The sequence below is a fragment of the Panthera leo genome, chromosome E2 (assembly GCF_018350215.1).
Source record: "Panthera leo isolate Ple1 chromosome E2, P.leo_Ple1_pat1.1, whole genome shotgun sequence".
Lineage (NCBI taxonomy): Eukaryota > Metazoa > Chordata > Mammalia > Carnivora > Felidae > Panthera > Panthera leo.
This window is the reverse complement of record NC_056693.1, coordinates 43365568-43385711: the sequence shown is the minus strand read 5'-3', so window position 1 is coordinate 43385711 and position 20144 is coordinate 43365568. Positions and strand designations below refer to the sequence as shown.

Sequence of the window (20144 nt, the reverse complement as noted above, 5' to 3'; positions counted from 1 at the left end):
TTGAGCCCTGCGTCAGGCCCTGTGCTGACAGCTCAGATCCTGGAGCCTGCTTCGAATTCTGTCTTCCTTTCTCTGTCCCTCTCCTGCTTGTGTGCACACGCTCTCTCTCTCTCTCTCTCAAAAATAAATATTAAAAAAAATAAAAAGACAACCCCCCCAATACAATGTATTGTTTTCCTGTGTCTTTATGAGAAAGTCAGTGCTTACATTTTGAGGATGAGGGTATATATCCAGCATTATCCACCCACTTACCAAGTACACTTTGATGATAAACACATCATTTTTTAAGGTAGCCAGGTAATGCTGTTTATAGCAAAAGCCTGATCAAAGCTATGTTATTTCTGCTCCCCTTTATCAAAGTTCTGTTGTTCTTTTGCCTGTTGTGCCTAATCTCACACAGCTGAAGCAATCTGGAAGGTTCCTTGACTGGGATTTAAGACTATAATAAAGCTAAGAAGATTTTGCACAAAAAAGCACTCAAGCTGACTATACTCAAACATACTTTAACACATAATATTAATACATAATAATTAGTAGATTTAAGTTCCAGTAGGGCAGGGACATTATCTATCTTGTTCTCCACCAAACCCTTAGAGCTTGGTACATTCTGAGTGCTGAGTAAAATTAACTTGCCAAGTTAATCTTTTAATATAATTTGGGGACTTGGAAAAACAACAACAACAATTATGCTCAAATAATTGCTACAGGTGAATAGTGAATATGAATTTTAGGACAAGGAGTCAGAACTACAACAAAGCAGTCCTTTTGCCATCCTTTAGCAATGACTCGAGCGCAGTGCAGTATACAGAGTCCACTGCTCTTCTTCGCTTTTCACTTCTCCCTAAGGCTGGGAGCTTTGGGCTCAGGCGTCTACCTCTAGATTCCTGAAATATCTTTCCATTGTGATCAAATTTGAGTGTCAACTTAAGCAAGTTAAAATTATTACTGGTAAACAAACTTATGGTGTAATTTACATGTAAATTATCAGCAACATTTACAAAACAATATTTAAGTTACTTTTTAAAAACTTTTTTTAATATTTATTTTTGAGAGAGAGACAGAATGTGAGTGGGGGAGGGGCAAAGAGAGAGGGAGACACAGAATCCGAAGCAGGCTCCAGGCTCCGAGCTGTCAGAACAGAGCGTGCTGCGGGGCTTCCCGAGTATAGATGACATGTTGCATTAGTTTCAAGCGAACAACTTAAGTGATTTGACATTAAGTTATTTCTCAAAAATACTAAGGCTTACAACTTCATTTTCCACTTTCTTTTAATATATATATGCATGAATTTATTCATTTATTTAAACCCTAGTCTAGAAATTATGTGAGATGGCTTTTTTTTTCCCACCAATTTAAGAGCAGAAAGAGTTGTATACCCCTACTATACAATTTTATCATTTCTCTCCTTTAAAGAGTAAAGTGAATTAAAAACACAGAACAAGAGTCAACAACCCTCAACACCCATGTGAACAGGTTATATGGGTCACAGCATTTGGCCCACTTGTGACAGGTGCCATCAACTCCCACTAACCCAACACCTGGATTGTCTGTGCCACCACAACAGAAGCAGTCAGAACCATCAGCAATATTTGCTGTAAGAACAATTTTTTTATACAAAAATTGCTATCCAAATTACCAGTCCATTGGAATGCTATTTCTCCACAAAAGAATATGGTGTCTGAGTAACAAAAGGCCTCTTATTTAGAGCTTAAGGTTTCAGAGCTAGAGCTGACAAGCATGGTATGGTATGAAATCTCACCATCCGGGGGAGAGGGGCAGGGTAACCCAAGACACTGCTTCTGGAGTAGGCAGATACACAGTCATATATGCAAAAGCCCAAAGGGCCTTTCTAACAAGCAACTGAACATCTTGGAGCATTTCTGTAAAGTATTTCTGGGTATAATTAGACTCCATTTATGTGTTATTTCATCTTGAAACTGCAATGAACATTCATCCAAGTTTGGCAAATTCACCTTTTCTTCCCTTCCCTGTACCCCAAGTTAAAGGTATTGTCTGGTGAACCATTTTATGGAGACATTACTGTTTTAAGCTTATTTATTTATGTATTTAGAGAGACAGACAGACAGACAGACAGACTGGGGAGCTGGATCTGCACTGCCAGTGTGTAGCCCAATGCAGGCTTGAACTCATACACCATGAGACCATGACACCATGACCTGAGCCGAAATCAAGAGTTGGGATGTTTTAACAACTGAGCCACCCAGGCACCCCTCGAGAAGTGTTTTGGATTTTTTTTTTAGTTTTTAATTTTTTTTTTTATGTTTTATTTATTTTTGAGAGAGAGAGGGATAGTGCATGAGCAGGGGAGGGGCAGGGGGAGTGAGACACAGAATCCAAAAAAGGCTCCAGGCTCTGAGCTGTCAGCACAGAGCCTGACACGGGGCTTGAACCCACAAACTTTGAGATCATGACCTGAACCAAAGTCAAACACCTAATGGACTGAGCCACCCATGTGCCCCTGGAGAAGTTATTTTTTACAAAATGAAGATTGCAATCATTTTCTGAATTTTACTTGAAATGAAAAAATGAGAAATTTGGAAATAAATAGAAATGGATGAGAAACATAGAATAATAAACCATAAAGTAATACTAGAACAGTTTTGCTAAGATAGACTTAGGTTTTTGATGAGTTGTAAGAATACCATCTAAACTAAATACATTAAATAACTGAATTCACTGATTTATGGCATGACCTGAAGAATTAATCTGTATTTATAAAAGTTTGATTAACATACCTTCTTAAGCTAAAGACAAAAGAAAAAAAGAAAAAAAAGTTCCTGAAAATTTAGAAGGTGTCTATAGTAGACTGCTAACTGTCCTAATTTATTCTTAAGTAATTGAATTTAACTTGTCACATGGCCACTTAGCTACAAACTACATTCACAGCTTCCCTTTCATAGGTAGGTATGGCCATATAATTTGTTCTTTTCCAATGAAATGTGAATAAAAGTGTATCTTACTCACTGCAGACTCAATAACCTCTTCCCTTCCTTTCCCCCTACCTCTAGCTTCAAAGTGGTGACTCTACTCTGACAATACCTAAGGAAATAGAGGAACAATGAAATAAAGGAATCCTTATCTCTGGATTAACCTGGGGTGTAAGAGAAACTTCCAATGTGGTAAAGCCACTGTATTTGGAATCTCCATTATAGTAACCTAGCTTATACTGTTAACAAAAATAAAACTCACCACCATAAAGTAACACAGAAAGAATAATTAAGTATTTTAAGAACCAAAATAACCAGTTTGAGCTTTATCACACCAAGTTTTTAACTAAGTCATTTTAAAATTCACCCTGAATACTAGACAATTTCCAACCACAGGACAACCTGAATATATATATATATATATACAGATCAAAAGAGACCTTTTACTTTTAACGCTAGCTTTAAAAAAAAGTTTATATATTTGTTTTTGAGAGAGAAAGAGACAACATGAACAGGGGAGGGGTAGAGAGAGAGGGAGAGAATCCCAAGCAGGTTCTGCACTGCCAGTGCAGAGCCTGACTTGGGGGTCAACCTCATGGACTGTGAGATCATGACCTGAGCTGAAATCAAGAGTTGGACACAGCCACCCAGGCGCCCTTTCACACTAGCTTTTAATACTAGTACAGGAAAATTATGACACTTGTTTTCAATGAACCTGACTAGGGGGGTATCAGTCTTGTTACTGAGAGTCCTTTCTTTTTTAAGAAATTTCTTATGTGTGTGATGCTATACTCAGTGTCATACAGACCTTTCCTCTAAAAAAGGTTGTAACTCAAAACATTATTCAAAGAAAAACAATATATCTCCAGCTGAGTAAACACTACACAGGTACCTAAAAGTGTATTCAAGTATCAGCATGTATCCTTTTGTATCAGCAAAAAGTGAAATGTGAAAAAATAAAACCCCCAAATCAAAAACCACTTCTTTTTTGTGTTAAGACGTTGGATTCAGAAGAATTTTAAGATTATAAGAAGATTCCTTCCTTATACCTATTTTTTGTCACATTGTACATTTTCTGTGAATAGTCTTGTCCACTTAAAAAAATTTTTTTTAATGTTTATTTATTTTTGAAGGAGACAGAGCATGAGTGGGGGAGGGGCAGAGAGAGAGGGAGATACAGAACCTGAAGCAGGCTCCAGGGTCCAGGCTGTCAGCACAGAGCCTGATGCGGGGCTTGAACTCATGGACCGGATGGTGAGTGAGATCATGATGTGGGCTGAAGCCGGACACTCAACCGACTGAGCCACCCAGGCGCCCCCTGTCCATTTCTAAATACATACTGTTGACACCCAAATTTCTGACCTCCAGGGGCCTAACCTGAGCTCCAAAGCCATAAATCTACATGGCGCATTCACCATCTGAGCTACAGATGCTATATGCTTCCCTCTTGAAGACATGCTCCAAGAATTTTTCTTCACTCTTCCAGCTCTTCAACTGATCTACCTATCTTCCCTTCTGGATCTTTCTCAACATTGAGAAGTATGTATGTCTATCTTAAACAAGCAAGCAAACAAATAAAAACCCTAGACTCCATGTAACCCTCTATATCTATTTTTTCTTTCATTGCTTAACTTTTTTTTTTTTTTTTTGGAGGACTTGGCAAAGACAGCTTTTTTGTTTGTTTAGAGAGGGAACAAGTGAGTGAGGAGCGGGGGAGGGGGGAGGGAGGAGAGGGAGAGACAGAGACAGAGACAGAGAGAGAAAGAGAGAGAATATCCCACGAGGGACAGAGAAAAAGACTGGGAGAGAGATGCAGGACTCACCCAAAGCAGGCCCCAACTGAAGCACGCCCTGTGTTCACCTGATGCAGGACTTGAACTTGCAAACTCTGAGACCATGACCTGAGCTGAAGTCAGATGCTTAACCAACTGAACCACCCCCAGGTGCTATGATTGCTTAATATCTTAAAGGAGTTATCTACACTGCCTGCTGTTTCTATGTTCTTACTTCCTGTTCACCCCTTAGTCATACATTGATCCCCTCATTCCACAGAAATGCTTCTTACTAAGATCACTAGGACCAACTTACTTATTGCTTCATGCAAGGGAAGAGCTATGGGGTAAACTCTAAAAGAGAGCAAACTTTAATCTTTGGTTCAGCTGAGATATAACTAGGGTGAATTACTTAATCTTCCAGCTATAAAACAGACAAGTCATGGGGTTGTAATGTACAGCATAGGAAATATAGTCAATAATATTGTAGTAACTTTTTATGGTGAGAGGTGGCAACTAGCCTTATCACAAGCATCATTTTGTAATGTATAAAAATAGCAAATCACTGTGATAGACACCTGAAATGTAACAGAATATTATATGTCAACTATACTTCAATTAAAAAAAAAAACAACCTTCAGGTTATAACTCTCCTTAGACAGATGCAGGAATTTAGTTGCTATTTCTACTCCTCTCATGACTAGAGACAAGAGTGATGTGAGACCAGGGTAGGCTCAGTTTCTGGGAGAAGCCAATGTTTTGGTGCCTTGTCTAATCAGGAGGCTTAGTATCTCATATATAAAGATCTGGGTAGTTCCCTTCCAAATCTAAATTCATTAAATTTAAATTCAAATGGCATGTTGAGAATTACAACTTATATATTTATAATTTCTATCACATATGTTCTCAGTGGCTTTCAGAGTCTTTATTCTATTTCTCAATTAGAAAAAATTTTCACGAAGCACCTGGGTGGCTCAGTCGGTTAAGCGTCCGACTTCAGCTCAGGTCATGATCTCACAGTCCGTGAGTTCAAGCCCCGTGTTGGGCTCTATGCTGACCGCTCAGAGCCTGGAGCCTGTTTCCGATTCTGTGTCTCCCTCTCTCTCTGCCCCTCCCCTGCTCATGCTCTGACTCTCTGTGTCTCAAAAATAAATAAAAACATTTAAAAAAAAATTTTTTTTCATGGGTGCCTGGGTGGCTCAGTCGGTTGGGCGTCCGACTTCAGCTCAGGTCATGATCTCACAGTTGGTGGGTTTGAGCCCCATGCCGGGCTCTGTGCTGACAGGTCGGAGCTTGGAGCCTGCTTCGGATTCTGTGCCTCCCTCTCTCTCTGCCCCTCCTCTGCTCACTCTGTCTCTCAAAAATAAATAAAAATGTTGAAAAAAAATTTTAAAAATCTTTTTCATAATGTTTATTTTTGAGAGAAAGAGAGTGAGCACGAGCAGGCAGAGAGAGAGGAAGACACAGAATCTGAAGCAGACTCCAGGCTCTGAGCAGTCAGCACAGAGCCCAACTCAGGGTTCAAACTCATGAGCCGTGAGATCATGACCTGAGTCGAAGTTAGATACTTAAACAAACTGAGCCACCCAGGCACCCTTCAGAAGCTTTCAGAGTCTTCAAAGAAAGGAGCTGCATGATAGTGAGGGAGAGTTGTGTTCCTGGTGGGTTGCTGAGGTAGAGTGGCCTGAGGCCCAGCCCCCTCCCTCATGCAGACTTCACTTATATGGATTCTTTCCAAATGGAGTCCCAGAAGAATTATTAGGAATGCACACATGGGTCTACAGGGGAGGCTCAAGGGTAAAGGATCCAGGTTTCCTCTGGCACATGGATAAAATGTCCTGCTTTATTTTCATTCCAAACTGTCTCACGTCAAAACTTAAGAGTACTTGATTGACCAGAGATGAGCAGACTTATACACTTGACTGACAACCAAGTTTACTCAGCACCCAAGCCATAGAATTTTTTTAAAGTTTATTTACTTATTTTGAAAGAGAAAGAGAGGTGGAGAAAGAGGGAGAAAGAGAGAATCCCAAGCAGGCTCTGCACTGTCAGCACAGAGCCTGATGTTGGCTTCGATTTCATGAACTGTGAGATTATGACCTGAACTGAAATCAAGAGTCAGATGCTTAACCAACTGAGGCACCTAGGCACCCCCAAGCCATAGAATTCTTACAGATGGGCTTCTCTGCTTTGATTTAATAAATTCAGTTAAACACTTGCTTTCTACTCAAACCAGATTAAATTCATAAGTACTAGTGTACAAGCCTGAATATGGTTCGATTTATAAAGTAGTTTTGGGGTGCCTGGGTGGGTCAGTTGAGCCTCCAACTTCGGCTCAGGTCATTATCTCATGGTTCATGGGTTCAGGCCTTGCATCAGGCTCATTGCTGTCAGCATGGACCTTGCTTTGGATCCTCAGTACCCTTCTCTCTCTGCCCTTCCCTAGCTCACGTTCTCTCTCTCAAAAATAAATTAAATAAATAAATAAAAAGCAGAGTCTTGGGGCCCTGGGTGGCTCAGTCAGTTAAGCATCTGACTCTTGATTTTGGCTCAGGTCATGATCTCACAGTTCCTGGGATCGGGCTCTGCCCTGACAGCGTAGAGCCTGCTTGGGATTCTCTCTCCCTCTCAGCCCCTCCCCCACTTACACAAGTTCTCACTCTTTCTCTTAAAATAAATAAACGTTAAAAAAAAAATTTTTTTAAATAAAAAGCAGAGTCTTGCAGTCAAAGTGTAGCTCCAAAGATAATGAGTGGACCTACCAAGATGCCCATGTATACCCCATCCTCTGTAGCACATGCAAATCCAGCCACTGCATGCAAATACCAGACTTGGGTATAAAAACAATGACACATTTCAATCAACACTCACCCTCTAGATTCTCCAGAAAGGAGCTGGACATGAGAGCTCACTGTGGTTAGGCCATTTCTCTGCTGAACCTGATGGCTGGTGTTCCAAGTCAGACATAAACTGGTCTGTGTCAAAGAAGACAACATCACTACTGAATGGAACAAACCAGAAAGTAACTTAATCTACTACATGCCCAGCCTGTTTTTTCTATAATAGAGGAATTTAATCATCCTTTGTCTGTCAATCACTACATAAAATGGCTCACCAAATTACATTAGATAATATGAATATTAGAGTCTAGAGAATTTAGGTAATGGCTGATTGATTTCCTAAAATTAAAAGGGCAATAATTTTAAAGGTCATGATGATGGTTTCAGCAATTTTATTTTATTTTTATTTATTTATTTTTTTAGCAAACTCTACCTCCAACATGGGGCTCGAAATCATGACCCCAAGATGAAGAGTCACATACTCTACTGAATGAGTAAGCCAGGTGCCCCATTTTCTGCAATTTTATATGACATATTTAGTTTTAAACAAAATAGTTTATATTATATTGGATATTAGTAGTTCCCAAATACTTGCTCAAGGCTACATCAAAATTATCACTTAATAAAAACAGAAACTCCTGGGTTCCACTTTAGGCCACGGAATCAAAATGTGTAAGGGCAGAAGCCCTGAAAACTTCACGCACAGGTAAATTTAGGGGTCATGGAGGAATATTTTTTAAACTAAAGTGCACATTTATTTGCAAGATTATGAAATCAATTCAGCAAGTTGAGATCAGTATCTTTTTAAAAAGAAATAGAACAAAACAGAACATAGTAGGCTGCATCTTCTTTAATAAGAGTTAAGAACTGGCCTTTGAGGGGCACCTGGGTGGTTCAGTTGGTTAAGCATCAAACTTTGGCTCAGGTCATGATCTCATGGCTTGTGGGTTTGAGCCCCACGCTGGGCTCTGTGCTAACAGCCTGGAGCCTGCTTCAGATTCTGTCTCCCTCCCTCTGTCTCTCCCCTGCTTGTGCTCTGTCCCTCTCTCTCTCTCTCTCTCTCTCTCAAAAATAAATAAACATTAAAAAGAATTAAAAAAAATAACTGGCCTTTGAGACTTTCATGTTAGTTGTATATATATTTTTGTTTGTTATATACTAGGTCATGCTATAAAACTTACTTTTTTAATGTTTATTTTTTGAGAGAGAGAGCATGAGCAGGGGAAGGGCAGAGAGAGAGGACAGAGGATCTGAAGTGGGCTCTGCTCTGACAGCACCAAGCCTGACATGGGGCTCTAACTCATGAATTGTGAGATCATGACCTGAGCTGAAGTCAGACACTCAAATGACTGAGCCACCCAGGTGCCCCAAACTTACTTCTTATTGTAGGAAGCTATCTAAAATGTTTAAAAGTCACTGTAGTCAAGAAGAGTCACCACTGGTCAGTTTTGTGATAATGGCTGACACATTCAGATGGCCAGTTAGAGAGCCCCAACACAAGGGATGCAAAGCCTCTTCCTTTGGCCTCTAAGGATTTATTTTTAGCCTTTGTTTGCTCAACCTCAAGCAAAAGCACCTAACCTTTTAGACTCTAGAAGAATGCTTATTTTATCTTAGCAGAGGAGAATCTGTATATAGTCTCTGTGAATAATAATCAATACCCTTGTCTTAGGTTGATAAAGGAGGTAAAATAAAGGAGGAGGGAATCTGTGCAAAATGCAGCCTTAATTAAGAAGTCAAAACAAAACACAAAAGCCAGAAATTCTTCGTGTTTACAGGCAAAACTTTCCTAAGCTTATTACTAAACTTGAGATCATTCACCAAGTTTTCAAAGGGGATTTAAGGATTACAGTATATGTGAAATATTTTATTTATTTTTTAAAATGTTTATTTTTGAGAGAGAGAGAGAGAGAGAGAGAGAGAGAGAGAGAGAGAGAGAAAGCGCGAGAGCGCGCACACGCAGGGAAGAGGCAGAAAGGGAGTTGGAGGATCCGAAGCAGTTCTGTGCTGGCAGCAGAGAGTGATGCAGGGCTCAAACTTACAAACTGTGAGATCATGACCTGAGCCAAAGTCCACCCAAGCACCCCATGTGAAGTATTTTAGAGACTGGATATGTATAGTCAAAAGTCTCCTTTCTGTGGATGCCCAATCTCCACAACTGAATCCTCCAAAACAGACATGAAGGTATAGACCATTTGATTCAAGGTACAGTAGCACATAAATAAGAAGAAAGAAGCCCAGGAACAAAGCTAAGAGGCCAACAGATCCTAGTGACTTCTATGAGTTGGTTTATGCAATGGTAGTTTCATACTGTGCTTATGGAAAGCTGTCCTTAAGACAGCTTTCTATTTCTTGAAACATTGTTGACAGATTCAAAAAATATCTGATTCGTTTTTTCCTATCACAAAAACTTTGACAAAACTCTTGAAGAAGAATTAGCATCAATCCTCTCTTAAACTCTTCCAAAAGATTAAAGAAGAGGGAATACTTCCTACTCATTCCAAGGTCAACATTACTGATGCCAAAGCTAGACAAAGACACTACAAGAAAAGAAAACTACACAATACACCCTATGAATACAGATGCAAAACTCCTCAACAAATACTAACAAACCGAATTCAGTAGTATATTAAAAGTACTATAGCAAAAATGAACTATTGGGACCTTATCAAAATAAAAAGCTTCTGCACAGCAAAGGAAACAATCAGCAAAACTAAAAGGCAACCGACAGAATGGGAGAAGATACGTGCAAACGACCTATCAGATAAAGGGTTAGTATCCAAAATCTATAAAGAACTTATCAAATTCAACGCCCACAAAACAAATAATCCAGTGAAGAAATGGGCGAAAGACATGAATAGACACTTTTCCAAAAAAAAATCCAGATGGCCAACCAACACATGAAAAAATGCTCAACATCACTCATCATCAGGGAAATACAAATCGAAACCACAATGAAATACCACCTCACACCTGTCAGAAAAGCTAACATTAACAACTCAGTCAACAACAGATGTTGGCGAGGATGCAGAGAAAGAGGATCTCTTGCATTCCTGGTGGGAATACAAGCTGGTATAGCCACTCTGGAAAACAGTATGGAGGTTCCTCAAAAAATTAAAAATAGAACTACCCTACGACCCAGCAACCGCACTACTAAGTATTTATCCAAGGGATACAGGTATGCTGTTTCCAAGGGACACATGCACCCCAATGTTAATAGCAGCACTATCAACAATAGCCAAAGTACGGAAGGAGCCCAAATGTCCCATCGATGGATGAATGGATAAAGAAGATGTGGTATATATACAATGGAGTATTACTCAGCTATCAAAAAGAATGAAATCTTGCCGTTTGCAACTACGTGGATGGAACTAGAGGGTCTTATGCTAAGCAAAATTAGTCAGTCAGAGAAAGACAAATATCCTACCACTTCATTCATATGAGGACTTTAAGACACAGAACAGATGAACATAAGGGAAGGGAAGCAAAAATAATATAAAAACAGGGAGGGGACAAAACAGAAGAGACTCTTAAATATGGAGAACAAACAGAGGGTTAATAGAGGAGTTGTGGGAGGGGGGATGGGCAAGGGGCATTAAGGAATCTACTCCTGAAATCATTGCTAAACTATATACTAACTAATTTGGATATAAATTAAAAAAATAAAATTAAAAAAAAAAAGTACTATACATCAAGGCCAAATGAGATTTATTCCCAGAATGCAAAGATGGTTCAGGATATGCAAGGCAACAAATGTAATTTACTACATATTATTAGAATGAAGGATAAAACATTACAGATGATCTCAATTGACACAGAAGAAGCATCTGACAAAATTCAATTCACTTTCAAGATAAAAAAACACCCAATAAACTAGGACTAGAAGGGAATTTCCTCCACATGATAAAAAGGCCATACATGACACATCATACTCAGTAGTGAAAGACTGAAAGTTTTTTCCCTGAGATTAAGAACATGATAAGGATGTCCACTTTTGCCACTTCAATTCAAAACAATACTAGAATTTCCAGCTAGAGCAATTAGGCTAAAGAAATTTTTTAAAGGCATACAAATTGGAAAGGAAAAGGTAAAATTATCTCTGTTCACAAATGACGTGATCTTACACATAGAAAGCTTGAAAGAATCAACATGTAACAAATATTAGCATTAATAAACTAAGTCAGTAGTTATAGGATATAAAATTAACAGACAATATTGAGTTGTATTCTATACACTTTCAATGAACAACCAAGAAGGAAATTTAAAAATCAATTCCATTTACAATAACATCAAAAAGAATAAAATATTTAGGAATTAGACAAGAAGGAATAGGATTTGTACACTGAAAACTAAACATTTCAAAACTTACTACAAAGGTACAGTAATCAAAACAACATGATACTGGCATAAGGACATATGTACACACCAAAGGAACAGAGAGGCCAGAAACAAATCCTCACAATATACGCTCAATTCATTTTCAAACATTCAACGGGCAAAAGGCAGTCTTTTTAAAACACAATACATGTTTCCACTGGATATCCACATGTAAAAGAATGGAAGCTGGACTCCTATTTCACTCCATATACAAAGTTAACTCAAAATAGATCAGAGACTTAAGAGCTAATATTATAAAACTCTTGGGGCATCTGGGTGGCTCAGCTGGTTGAGGGTCTGACTTGATCTCAGCTCAAGTCATGATCTCATGGTTCATGAGATTGAGCCCCACCTTGGCTTCTCCACTGACAGTGTGGAGCATGCTTGAAATTCTCTCTCCTTCTCTCTCTCTCTCTCTCTCTCTCTCTGCCCCTCCCCTGCTCACATGCTGTCTCTCAAACATTAAAAAATTTTTTAAACATTGCATCCAGATCATTAAAATAATAAATAATAAAAAATAATAAAATAAATAACAATAAATTTAAAAATAATAATAAAATATATAATAAAATAATAAAAACAATAATAAATAATTATTAAAATAATAATTTTTTATTTTTTTTTTTAAATTTTTTTTTTTTTAACGTTTATTTATTTTTGAGACAGACAGAGCATGAACGGGGGAGGGGCAGAGAGAGAGGGAGACACAGAATCGGAAGCAGGCTCCAGGCTCTGAGCCATCAGCCCAGAGCCCGACGCGGGGCTCGAACTCACGGACCGCGAGATCGTGACCTGAGCTGAAGTCGGACGCTTAACCGACTGCGCCACCCAGGCGCCCCCAATAATAATTTTTTAAAAATAATAATAAAATTATAAAACTCTTAGAAGAAGAAAACATGGGGTAAATAAATCTTCATGACCCTGGAGATTTAAATAGAACTCTAAAAGCACTGGCAATAAAAGAAAACATGGATTACAAGGACTTGATCAAAATTAAAAACCTCAAAGGACACTATCATGAGTGCAGAGTGGGGCACTTAGTTGGCTTAGTCAGTAGAGCACAGTGCGGCTCTTGATCTCTGGGTTGTGAGTTCAAGCCCCAAACTAGGTGTAGAGATTAAAAATTAAAAAAAAAAAAAATCTTAAAAAAAATAAAAAGAGAGTGAAGAGAGAGCACAAAGAGTGGGAGAAAATTTTTGTAAATAATACGTCAAGTAAGAGATGAGTATCCAAAATGTATCAAGAACTCCTACAACTCAACAACAAAAAAACAATGAGAAAATGAGATTTGACTGTTTTCCCAGAGAAGAAATAGAAATGATTAAACAAGAAAAGACCATGAGAAGAAAAAAAAGAAAAAAAAGAAAGAAAGAAAGAAAAGCTTATGAAAAGGTGCCTAGCATCATTAGTTACTAGGGAAATGCAAATCAAAATCAGAAAGAGATACCACTTAACATCCATTCAGTATGGCTATTATTATTTTAAAATGGAAATTAATAAGTGCTGGCAAGGATGTAGAGCAATTCGAACCCTCAATACACTGTAAATGTAAAATGGTGCAACCACTGTGGGAAAAACACCAATTCCTCAAAAAGTTGAACAAAGAATTTCCATATAACCCAACAATTCCACTCCAGTACCCAAAAGAATTGAAAAGAGAGATTCAAAGAGATACCTGCACACCAATGTTCACAGCAGAGTTATTCACAACAGTCAAAAGGTAGAGACGAATGTCTTTCAACAGATGAGTGGATAAACAGTATGTGATTACACATAAAATGTTAATATTATTTATTCATAAAAAGGAAAGAAATTCTGATATATGCTTACAACATGGCTGAACTGTGGATACATTATGCCAAGTGAAATAAGCCAAACATTAAAAGGACAAAAGTTGTATGATTCCACTATTTACATGAGATACCTTGAGCAGGTAAAGTCATAGAAACAGAAAGTAGAAGTTACCATAGGCTGGAGGTGGGGAGAATGAGAGGTGGGGAGAACTGCTTAATGGGTACAGAATTGTTGTTTAGAGTGAGGCAAAAGTTCTCAAGATAGTGGTGACAGTTACATCATACTGTGAACGTACTTAATGCTACCGACCTGTACACTTAAAATGCTAAATTTTTGGTTATGTACATTTTACCACATTAAAAAAAATTTCAAACACAAATCTTGGGTTTTCTCATAGGAAAACACTATATGAAAAGACTGAATTAGGTTTTCACAGCTCTAACCATTAACTCAAAGCAAGACATGACAGATGTAACTTCCTCTTACCATTTTAAAATCTGGAATACAGAATTTGTTCCTTTTTATCTCAAAGTTTTAACAAGTTAACTATTTACAAATCCTGGGGTGCATGGGTTAAGCATCTGACTTCAGCTCAGGTTATGATCTCACAGTTCGTGAGTTCAAGTCGCATATCGGGTTCTCTGATGTGAGTGGACAGCCTGCATCGGATCCTCTGTCTTCCTTGCTCTCTGCTTCTCCCCTGCTCACGTGCACTCTCTCTCTCAAAAATAAATAAACATTAAATAAATAAATATTTACAAATCCTGAAATATGTTTGTGGAAAGATGAGCAAAATTTCCTACTTGTCCAAGCTGCCTCTCCACTTGACTAAGCTGCTTTCTTTACCCACCTAATCAATATATAGATATTTCTGGTTTATACAAACAAGGCCATGGCCTGGTGGGCATGTAAAAATAAAGGCTTTGGAACGCTAGTTTCATCCTTTACAGTAATGGTGACCCAAAGGAAGTCATTTAATCTCTGTGAATCTGTTTACTTATTTACTCAAAGAAGGTAGAATCTCCTGAAAGGTATGTGCAGTCACTCTACAACATTATAAAGAAACACAATTATAATATACTTAGATTGATAAAAGCAAGACAAGTAACTTATCACTTAGTGACCTCATCTAGTGTCATGGCTTCAAATACCATCTGCATGCCCTCAACTCTCAAATTTGTATCTTTAGTCTAAAACTCACTTCCAAACTCTAGACTCATTCATCCAACTGACTACTTGATTTCTCTACTTGAATGTTCAACAAGTATCTTAAACGCAACACAACCAAAACTGAACACCTGATCTTTCTCCAAAGCTTGCTTCATCTATAGCCTTCCTCATACCAGGTGATGGCAACTCCATCTTTCCAGTTTCTCAGAAACAAAACAAAACAAAACAACCCTTGGTATCATCTTTAACTTTTTCTCTCATACTTTATATGGAATCTGTCAGGAAATGCTATTGGCTTTGTCTTTAAAATACATCCAAAATCAGACCATTTGAAGGCCCCTTATTTCACCACCAGTCTAAAACATCATTTCTGGCCTAGATTACTACAATAGCATTTTACCTGGCCTTCTTGTTGCTGCCCTTGCTTCCCTACAGTCTTTTTTCTAACCAGGATCAATTTCTCAGACATTCCACCAAAATAAATTCCTGATCAATTAAAGATTTACAACATCATAGAAGCTATGGGAGACAAAACAAATGATTTATAAGTTATATAAATGCAAAAAAAATTCTTTATGTAAAGAACTCATGTTACCTTGGGGAAAAACTTTTGTCAACTCCTAGCTCAATGAGGTAAGGAACCTAAGACATAAAGAGCTTCTATATTCTATAAGTGAGTAAGAAAGGATTAATAATCAAATAGAAAAGTAAATAAATACTATCAGAGATCACAGATTTGTGACAAAGATTTTCTCTTAAGCACATGAGAAGGTACACAAATCTTACTCCTAAATGAAGTGTAAACTAAAATTATACTGAGAAGCAGGTACCAGGGTGGCTTAGTGGGGTAACATCCGACTCTCGATTTTGGCTCAGGCCACTATCTCACAGTTGGTGAGTTTGAGCCCCACATCAGGCTCTGCACAGAGCCTGCTTAGGAGTCTAACTCTCCCTCGCTCTCTGCCCCTCCCCCACTTGTGCACACTTGTGTGCGCGCTCTCTCTTACTCAAAATAAACTAAAATTTAAAAAAAAAAAAAAAAAAAAAGAAAAAGGGGCGCCTGGGTGGCGCAGTCGGTTAAGCGTCCGACTTCAGCCAGGTCACGATCTCACGGTCCGTGAGTTCGAGCCCCGCGTCAGGCTCCGGGCTGATGGCTCGGAGCCTGGAGCCTGTTTCCGATTCTGTGTCTCCCTCTCTCTCTGCCCCTCCCCCGTTCATGCTCTGTCTCTCTCTGTCCCAAAAATAAATAAAAAACGTTGAAAAAAAAAAAATTTAAAAAAATAAAAATAAAAAAAAAATAAACTAAAAAAAAATTGTATCAAGAAACTATTTTCCAGTTATCCCACTGGCAAATAAGATGTCTGACAGCAGAATGTGCTGGTGAAGATACTCTCTTACAATGGCAGTGGCAATGTAAAAAAAATTTTTTTAAGTGACGTGCCACATTTTTTTTAAAGTTTTATTTATTTGAGAGAGACAAAGACAGTGCAAGTAGGGAAGGAGCAGAAAGAGAGAGGGAAAGAGAATCCCAAGCAGGCTCCATGCTGCCAGTACAGAGCCTGACTCAGGGCTTGAACTCACGAAACTGTGAGATCATGACCTGAGCCAAAACCAAGAGTTGGACGCTTAACCAACTGAGCCACCTAGGTGCCCTATAAATTGGTAAAATTTTTATGAAAGACAACCTGGCAATCTTTCTCAAAATACTTCTAGGAATTTATCATATATACAAACATACACAGATGTCTATAAAAAGGTAGGAAATGAAATCTGTAAAAAGTTATTTATTATACTTATTAAATAGATAAAAGTACAGTTCTGAAAAATGTCCAAGAGTCAACATATAGGAAAAGCAAAATGCTGAACAATACACATACTATACTAGTAAAAATAAGGAAAAAATGTACACAATTGCTTACGAATGCATAAAATACCCCTTTGGTGACAGCCAAGCAATTGGTAACCCAACTGTCCATACAAAGGACAATTAGGTACCTAGGAGAGAGAATTTTCACTATGTACTTTGTTGTACCTTTAGCATTTTTTTTTTTTTTTTTTTGAGAGAGAGAGAGAGAGAGAGAGAGAGAAGCAGGGCTCACGGGCTCGTGTTCACATGATGTGGGACTTAAGCTCACCCGAAGCGGGGCTCATGCTCACCCAATGTGGGATTCGAACTCATGAACTCTGACATCATGACCAGAGCCAAAGTCAGATGCTTAACGACTGAGCCACCCAGGCACCTTAAAACTCCCATTCTACATAAAACCATCTACAGATGCTTTTAAATACACAATATGATTATAAGGGACTTAATTTATTACGATTCTTATAGATGTAAAGCTAGATTGCCTGTACCCAACACTCTCAACCCTATCCTATCTTCCACCAGAACTTAAAGAGTTTCATACTTTTCTTCCTGACCAGATAGACAGGCTAACGGTAGGTAATGTAAAAAAAAACAAAAAAAAAACCCTTTTTAAAATCAGATATCTTCAGAGAAAAGCTGTTTGAGTATATTTAATCTATGTTTTATCAAAAGCTAAGATCCATGGCAAGAGGTTAACCCTGTCACACAAAGCCACAGAACTATCAATTCCCACCAAACCATAAAAAGCTGAACTGGTCAGCCTAAAATTATTTCTTTCACTTAAAATATTTTTCTCTTTGTGAATGATCCATCTCCAAAGGAACTCAAAAACAAGATATAAATTTTAAAACATAATACATTTTTAGACACTGGTTTTGTATCTTACACATGGAAGACACAAGGAAGTTACAATTTTTTGTTTTTGAATGTTTATTTTTGAGAGAAAGAGAGAGCGCATGTGCACAGGAGTGCAAGTGGGCGAGGGGCAGAGAGAGGGGGACAGAGGATCTGAAGCAGACTCTGTGCTGACAGCAGCAAACCCCATGTGGGGCTTGAATTCACAAACCACAAGATCATGATTTGACCCAAAGTCAGACACTCAACTGATCAACTGACTGAGCCACCCAGGTGCCCCAAGAGTTACTATTTATTGTGTTTATAAAGGTGAGATTATAATCAATCATAGCTATTTCAGAAACCACTGAACATTTCAGACAATCTAAATTTCAGGCAGACTTGGATTCAAATGCCAGTCCCAGTGTTTGTGGCCATATAACACTGGGAAAATAGTTAAGCTTTCTGAGCCACATCTCTAAAAATAAAGCTAATAATTCACTTTTCATAAATTGTTGGGAAGAACTAATGAGCTACTACTATACTACCAAAGAGCTCAAAAAATGATTATCAAGAAATAGTAACCATAATTCATTTTTTAAAGTGTATTTATTTTTGAAAAAGAACGAAAGCCCAAGTGGGGGAGGGACACAGAGAGAGGAGGACAGAGGATCTAATGCAGGCTCTGTGCTGACAGCAGAGAGCCCGATGCAGGGCTTGAACTCACGAACCAAGAAATCATGCCCTGAGCCAAAGTCAGATACTTAACTGACTGAGCCACCCAGATGTCCCTCATTAATTATTTTTAAATATAGTTTTTTTTTTTTAATGTTTATTCTTGAGACAGAGACAGAGTGTGAACAGGGGAGGGGCAAAGAGAGAGGGAGACACAGAATCTGAAACAGGCTCCAGGCTCTGAGCTGTCAGCACAGAGCCTGATGCGGGGCTTGAACCCATGAACTGTGAGATCATGACCTGAGCCGAAGTCAGATGCTTAACCAACTGAGCCACCCAGGCACCCCTAAATATAGTTCTTAAAGGCTTATAGTTTTGAAGGCTTTTTCATTTTTTATTTGAGAGAGAGAGAGAGAGAGAGAGAGAGAGAGAGAGAGTGTGTGTGAGAGAGCAGGGGAGAGGGGCAGAGGGAGGGGGATTGAGGGAGGGAGAGAGGGAGAGAGTGAGTCTTAAGCAGGCTCCACACTCAACACAGAGCCCCACTTGGGGCTAGATTCCATGACCCTGGGATAATGATATGAGCTGAAATCAAGAGTCAGGTGCTCAACTGACTGAGCCACCCAGGCAGGCACCCTTTTTGAAGTCTTTTGATATGCTGTGATATATGCCAGTTATTTAGTGGTAGCCTATCTTGGGTTTTTCCTAGTTTATATACAAATTTGTGTCAAGTTGATTCAAAGAAAAATTTTTGTTCGAATGGAGTACAGTTAATTTGTGTCTATGGAGATTACAGACACACTTGACATAAGAAATAAACGATCTTTTCTGGGGCACCTGGGTGGCTCAGTCGGTTGAGCGTCCAACTTAGGCTAAGGTCATGATCTCACGGTTTGTGGGTTCGAGCCCTGCGTCGGGCTCTGTGCTGACAGCTTGGAGCCTGGAACCTGCTTTGGATTCTGTGTCTCCTCTCTCTGCCCCTCTTCCACTTATGCTCTGTCTCTGTCTCTCAAAAAAAAATAAATGTGAAAAAGAAATAAAAAATAAATAAATAAAAGATCTCAAATGCTTGCAGTTGCTTCATTGGTTCTGAAATTAAACTTTCTTATCATATGTCTAAGAGTTGCTATGTCTAAGGTCCTGAATCCCCATCATGGTCTGTTCTGTATGAGCCACTATCCAAAGCCTACCTGGGCATTATTTATGGAACTTTCCTACCTCTGGAATTATTCATCATAAATATGTTTGATGTTCAGGAGTACATGCATGCTTCCTAGACGAGGACTCATGAGTTATCCAGAGTCCCAGTTAAAGGAGAAGGTTCAGGGGCACCTGGGTGGCTCAGTCAGTTAAGCGTCCTACTTCGGCTCAGGTCATGATCTCGCAGTCTGTGAGTTCAAGCCCCGCATCGGGCTCTGTGCTGACAGCTCGGAGCCTGGAGCCTGCCATGGATTCTGTGTCTCCCTCTCTCTCTGACCCTCCCCCGTTCATGCTCTGTCTCTGTCTCAAAAACAAATAAACGTTAAAAAAAAAAGAATTAAAGGAGAAAGTTCAGTACATTCTACCTCCCTTTTACCTCAGTGCCCCAAAGTGATTAAATACCTCATTTGTGGCCCATTCTCACCATCAGCTATGTATGGCTTTATTTCATTTTACTTGAATACAATAAACAGCAGTGAAATTAATATCCAACAGGTAGAAAAGAACACTGACAATATTTACCTCTGCTCCTCATACCAGCCTCTTGCTTTCCCCATCCTTAATCTTGTGTTCATCATTCCCTTGCTACTCAAAAGTAGGCACTTCTGCTTATCACTTATATACTGAACTGCAGTATCTGAGGTCACGTCTGGAGTTCCTGTTTACAGTC

General features: G+C 38.8%; 1 protein-coding gene across 3 annotated transcripts in view; it reads right to left on the bottom strand.

Annotated features, from left to right (window-relative positions):
• The window catches only part of NFATC3 (nuclear factor of activated T cells 3), a 136584-nt gene that overhangs the window by 5512 nt on the left and 110928 nt on the right, over positions 1 to 20144 (bottom strand). The window contains exon 10 of one of the 3 annotated variants that reach the window (XM_042919555.1): positions 7592 to 7695. The exons of the other annotated variants lie outside the window; for them this stretch is intronic. Within the exon in view, the coding sequence (XP_042775489.1) occupies positions 7595 to 7695 (101 nt within the window). The 3' untranslated portion in view covers positions 7592 to 7594. The remainder of the gene's footprint in view (positions 1 to 7591; positions 7696 to 20144) is intronic. 3 annotated transcript variants of the gene reach the window in all.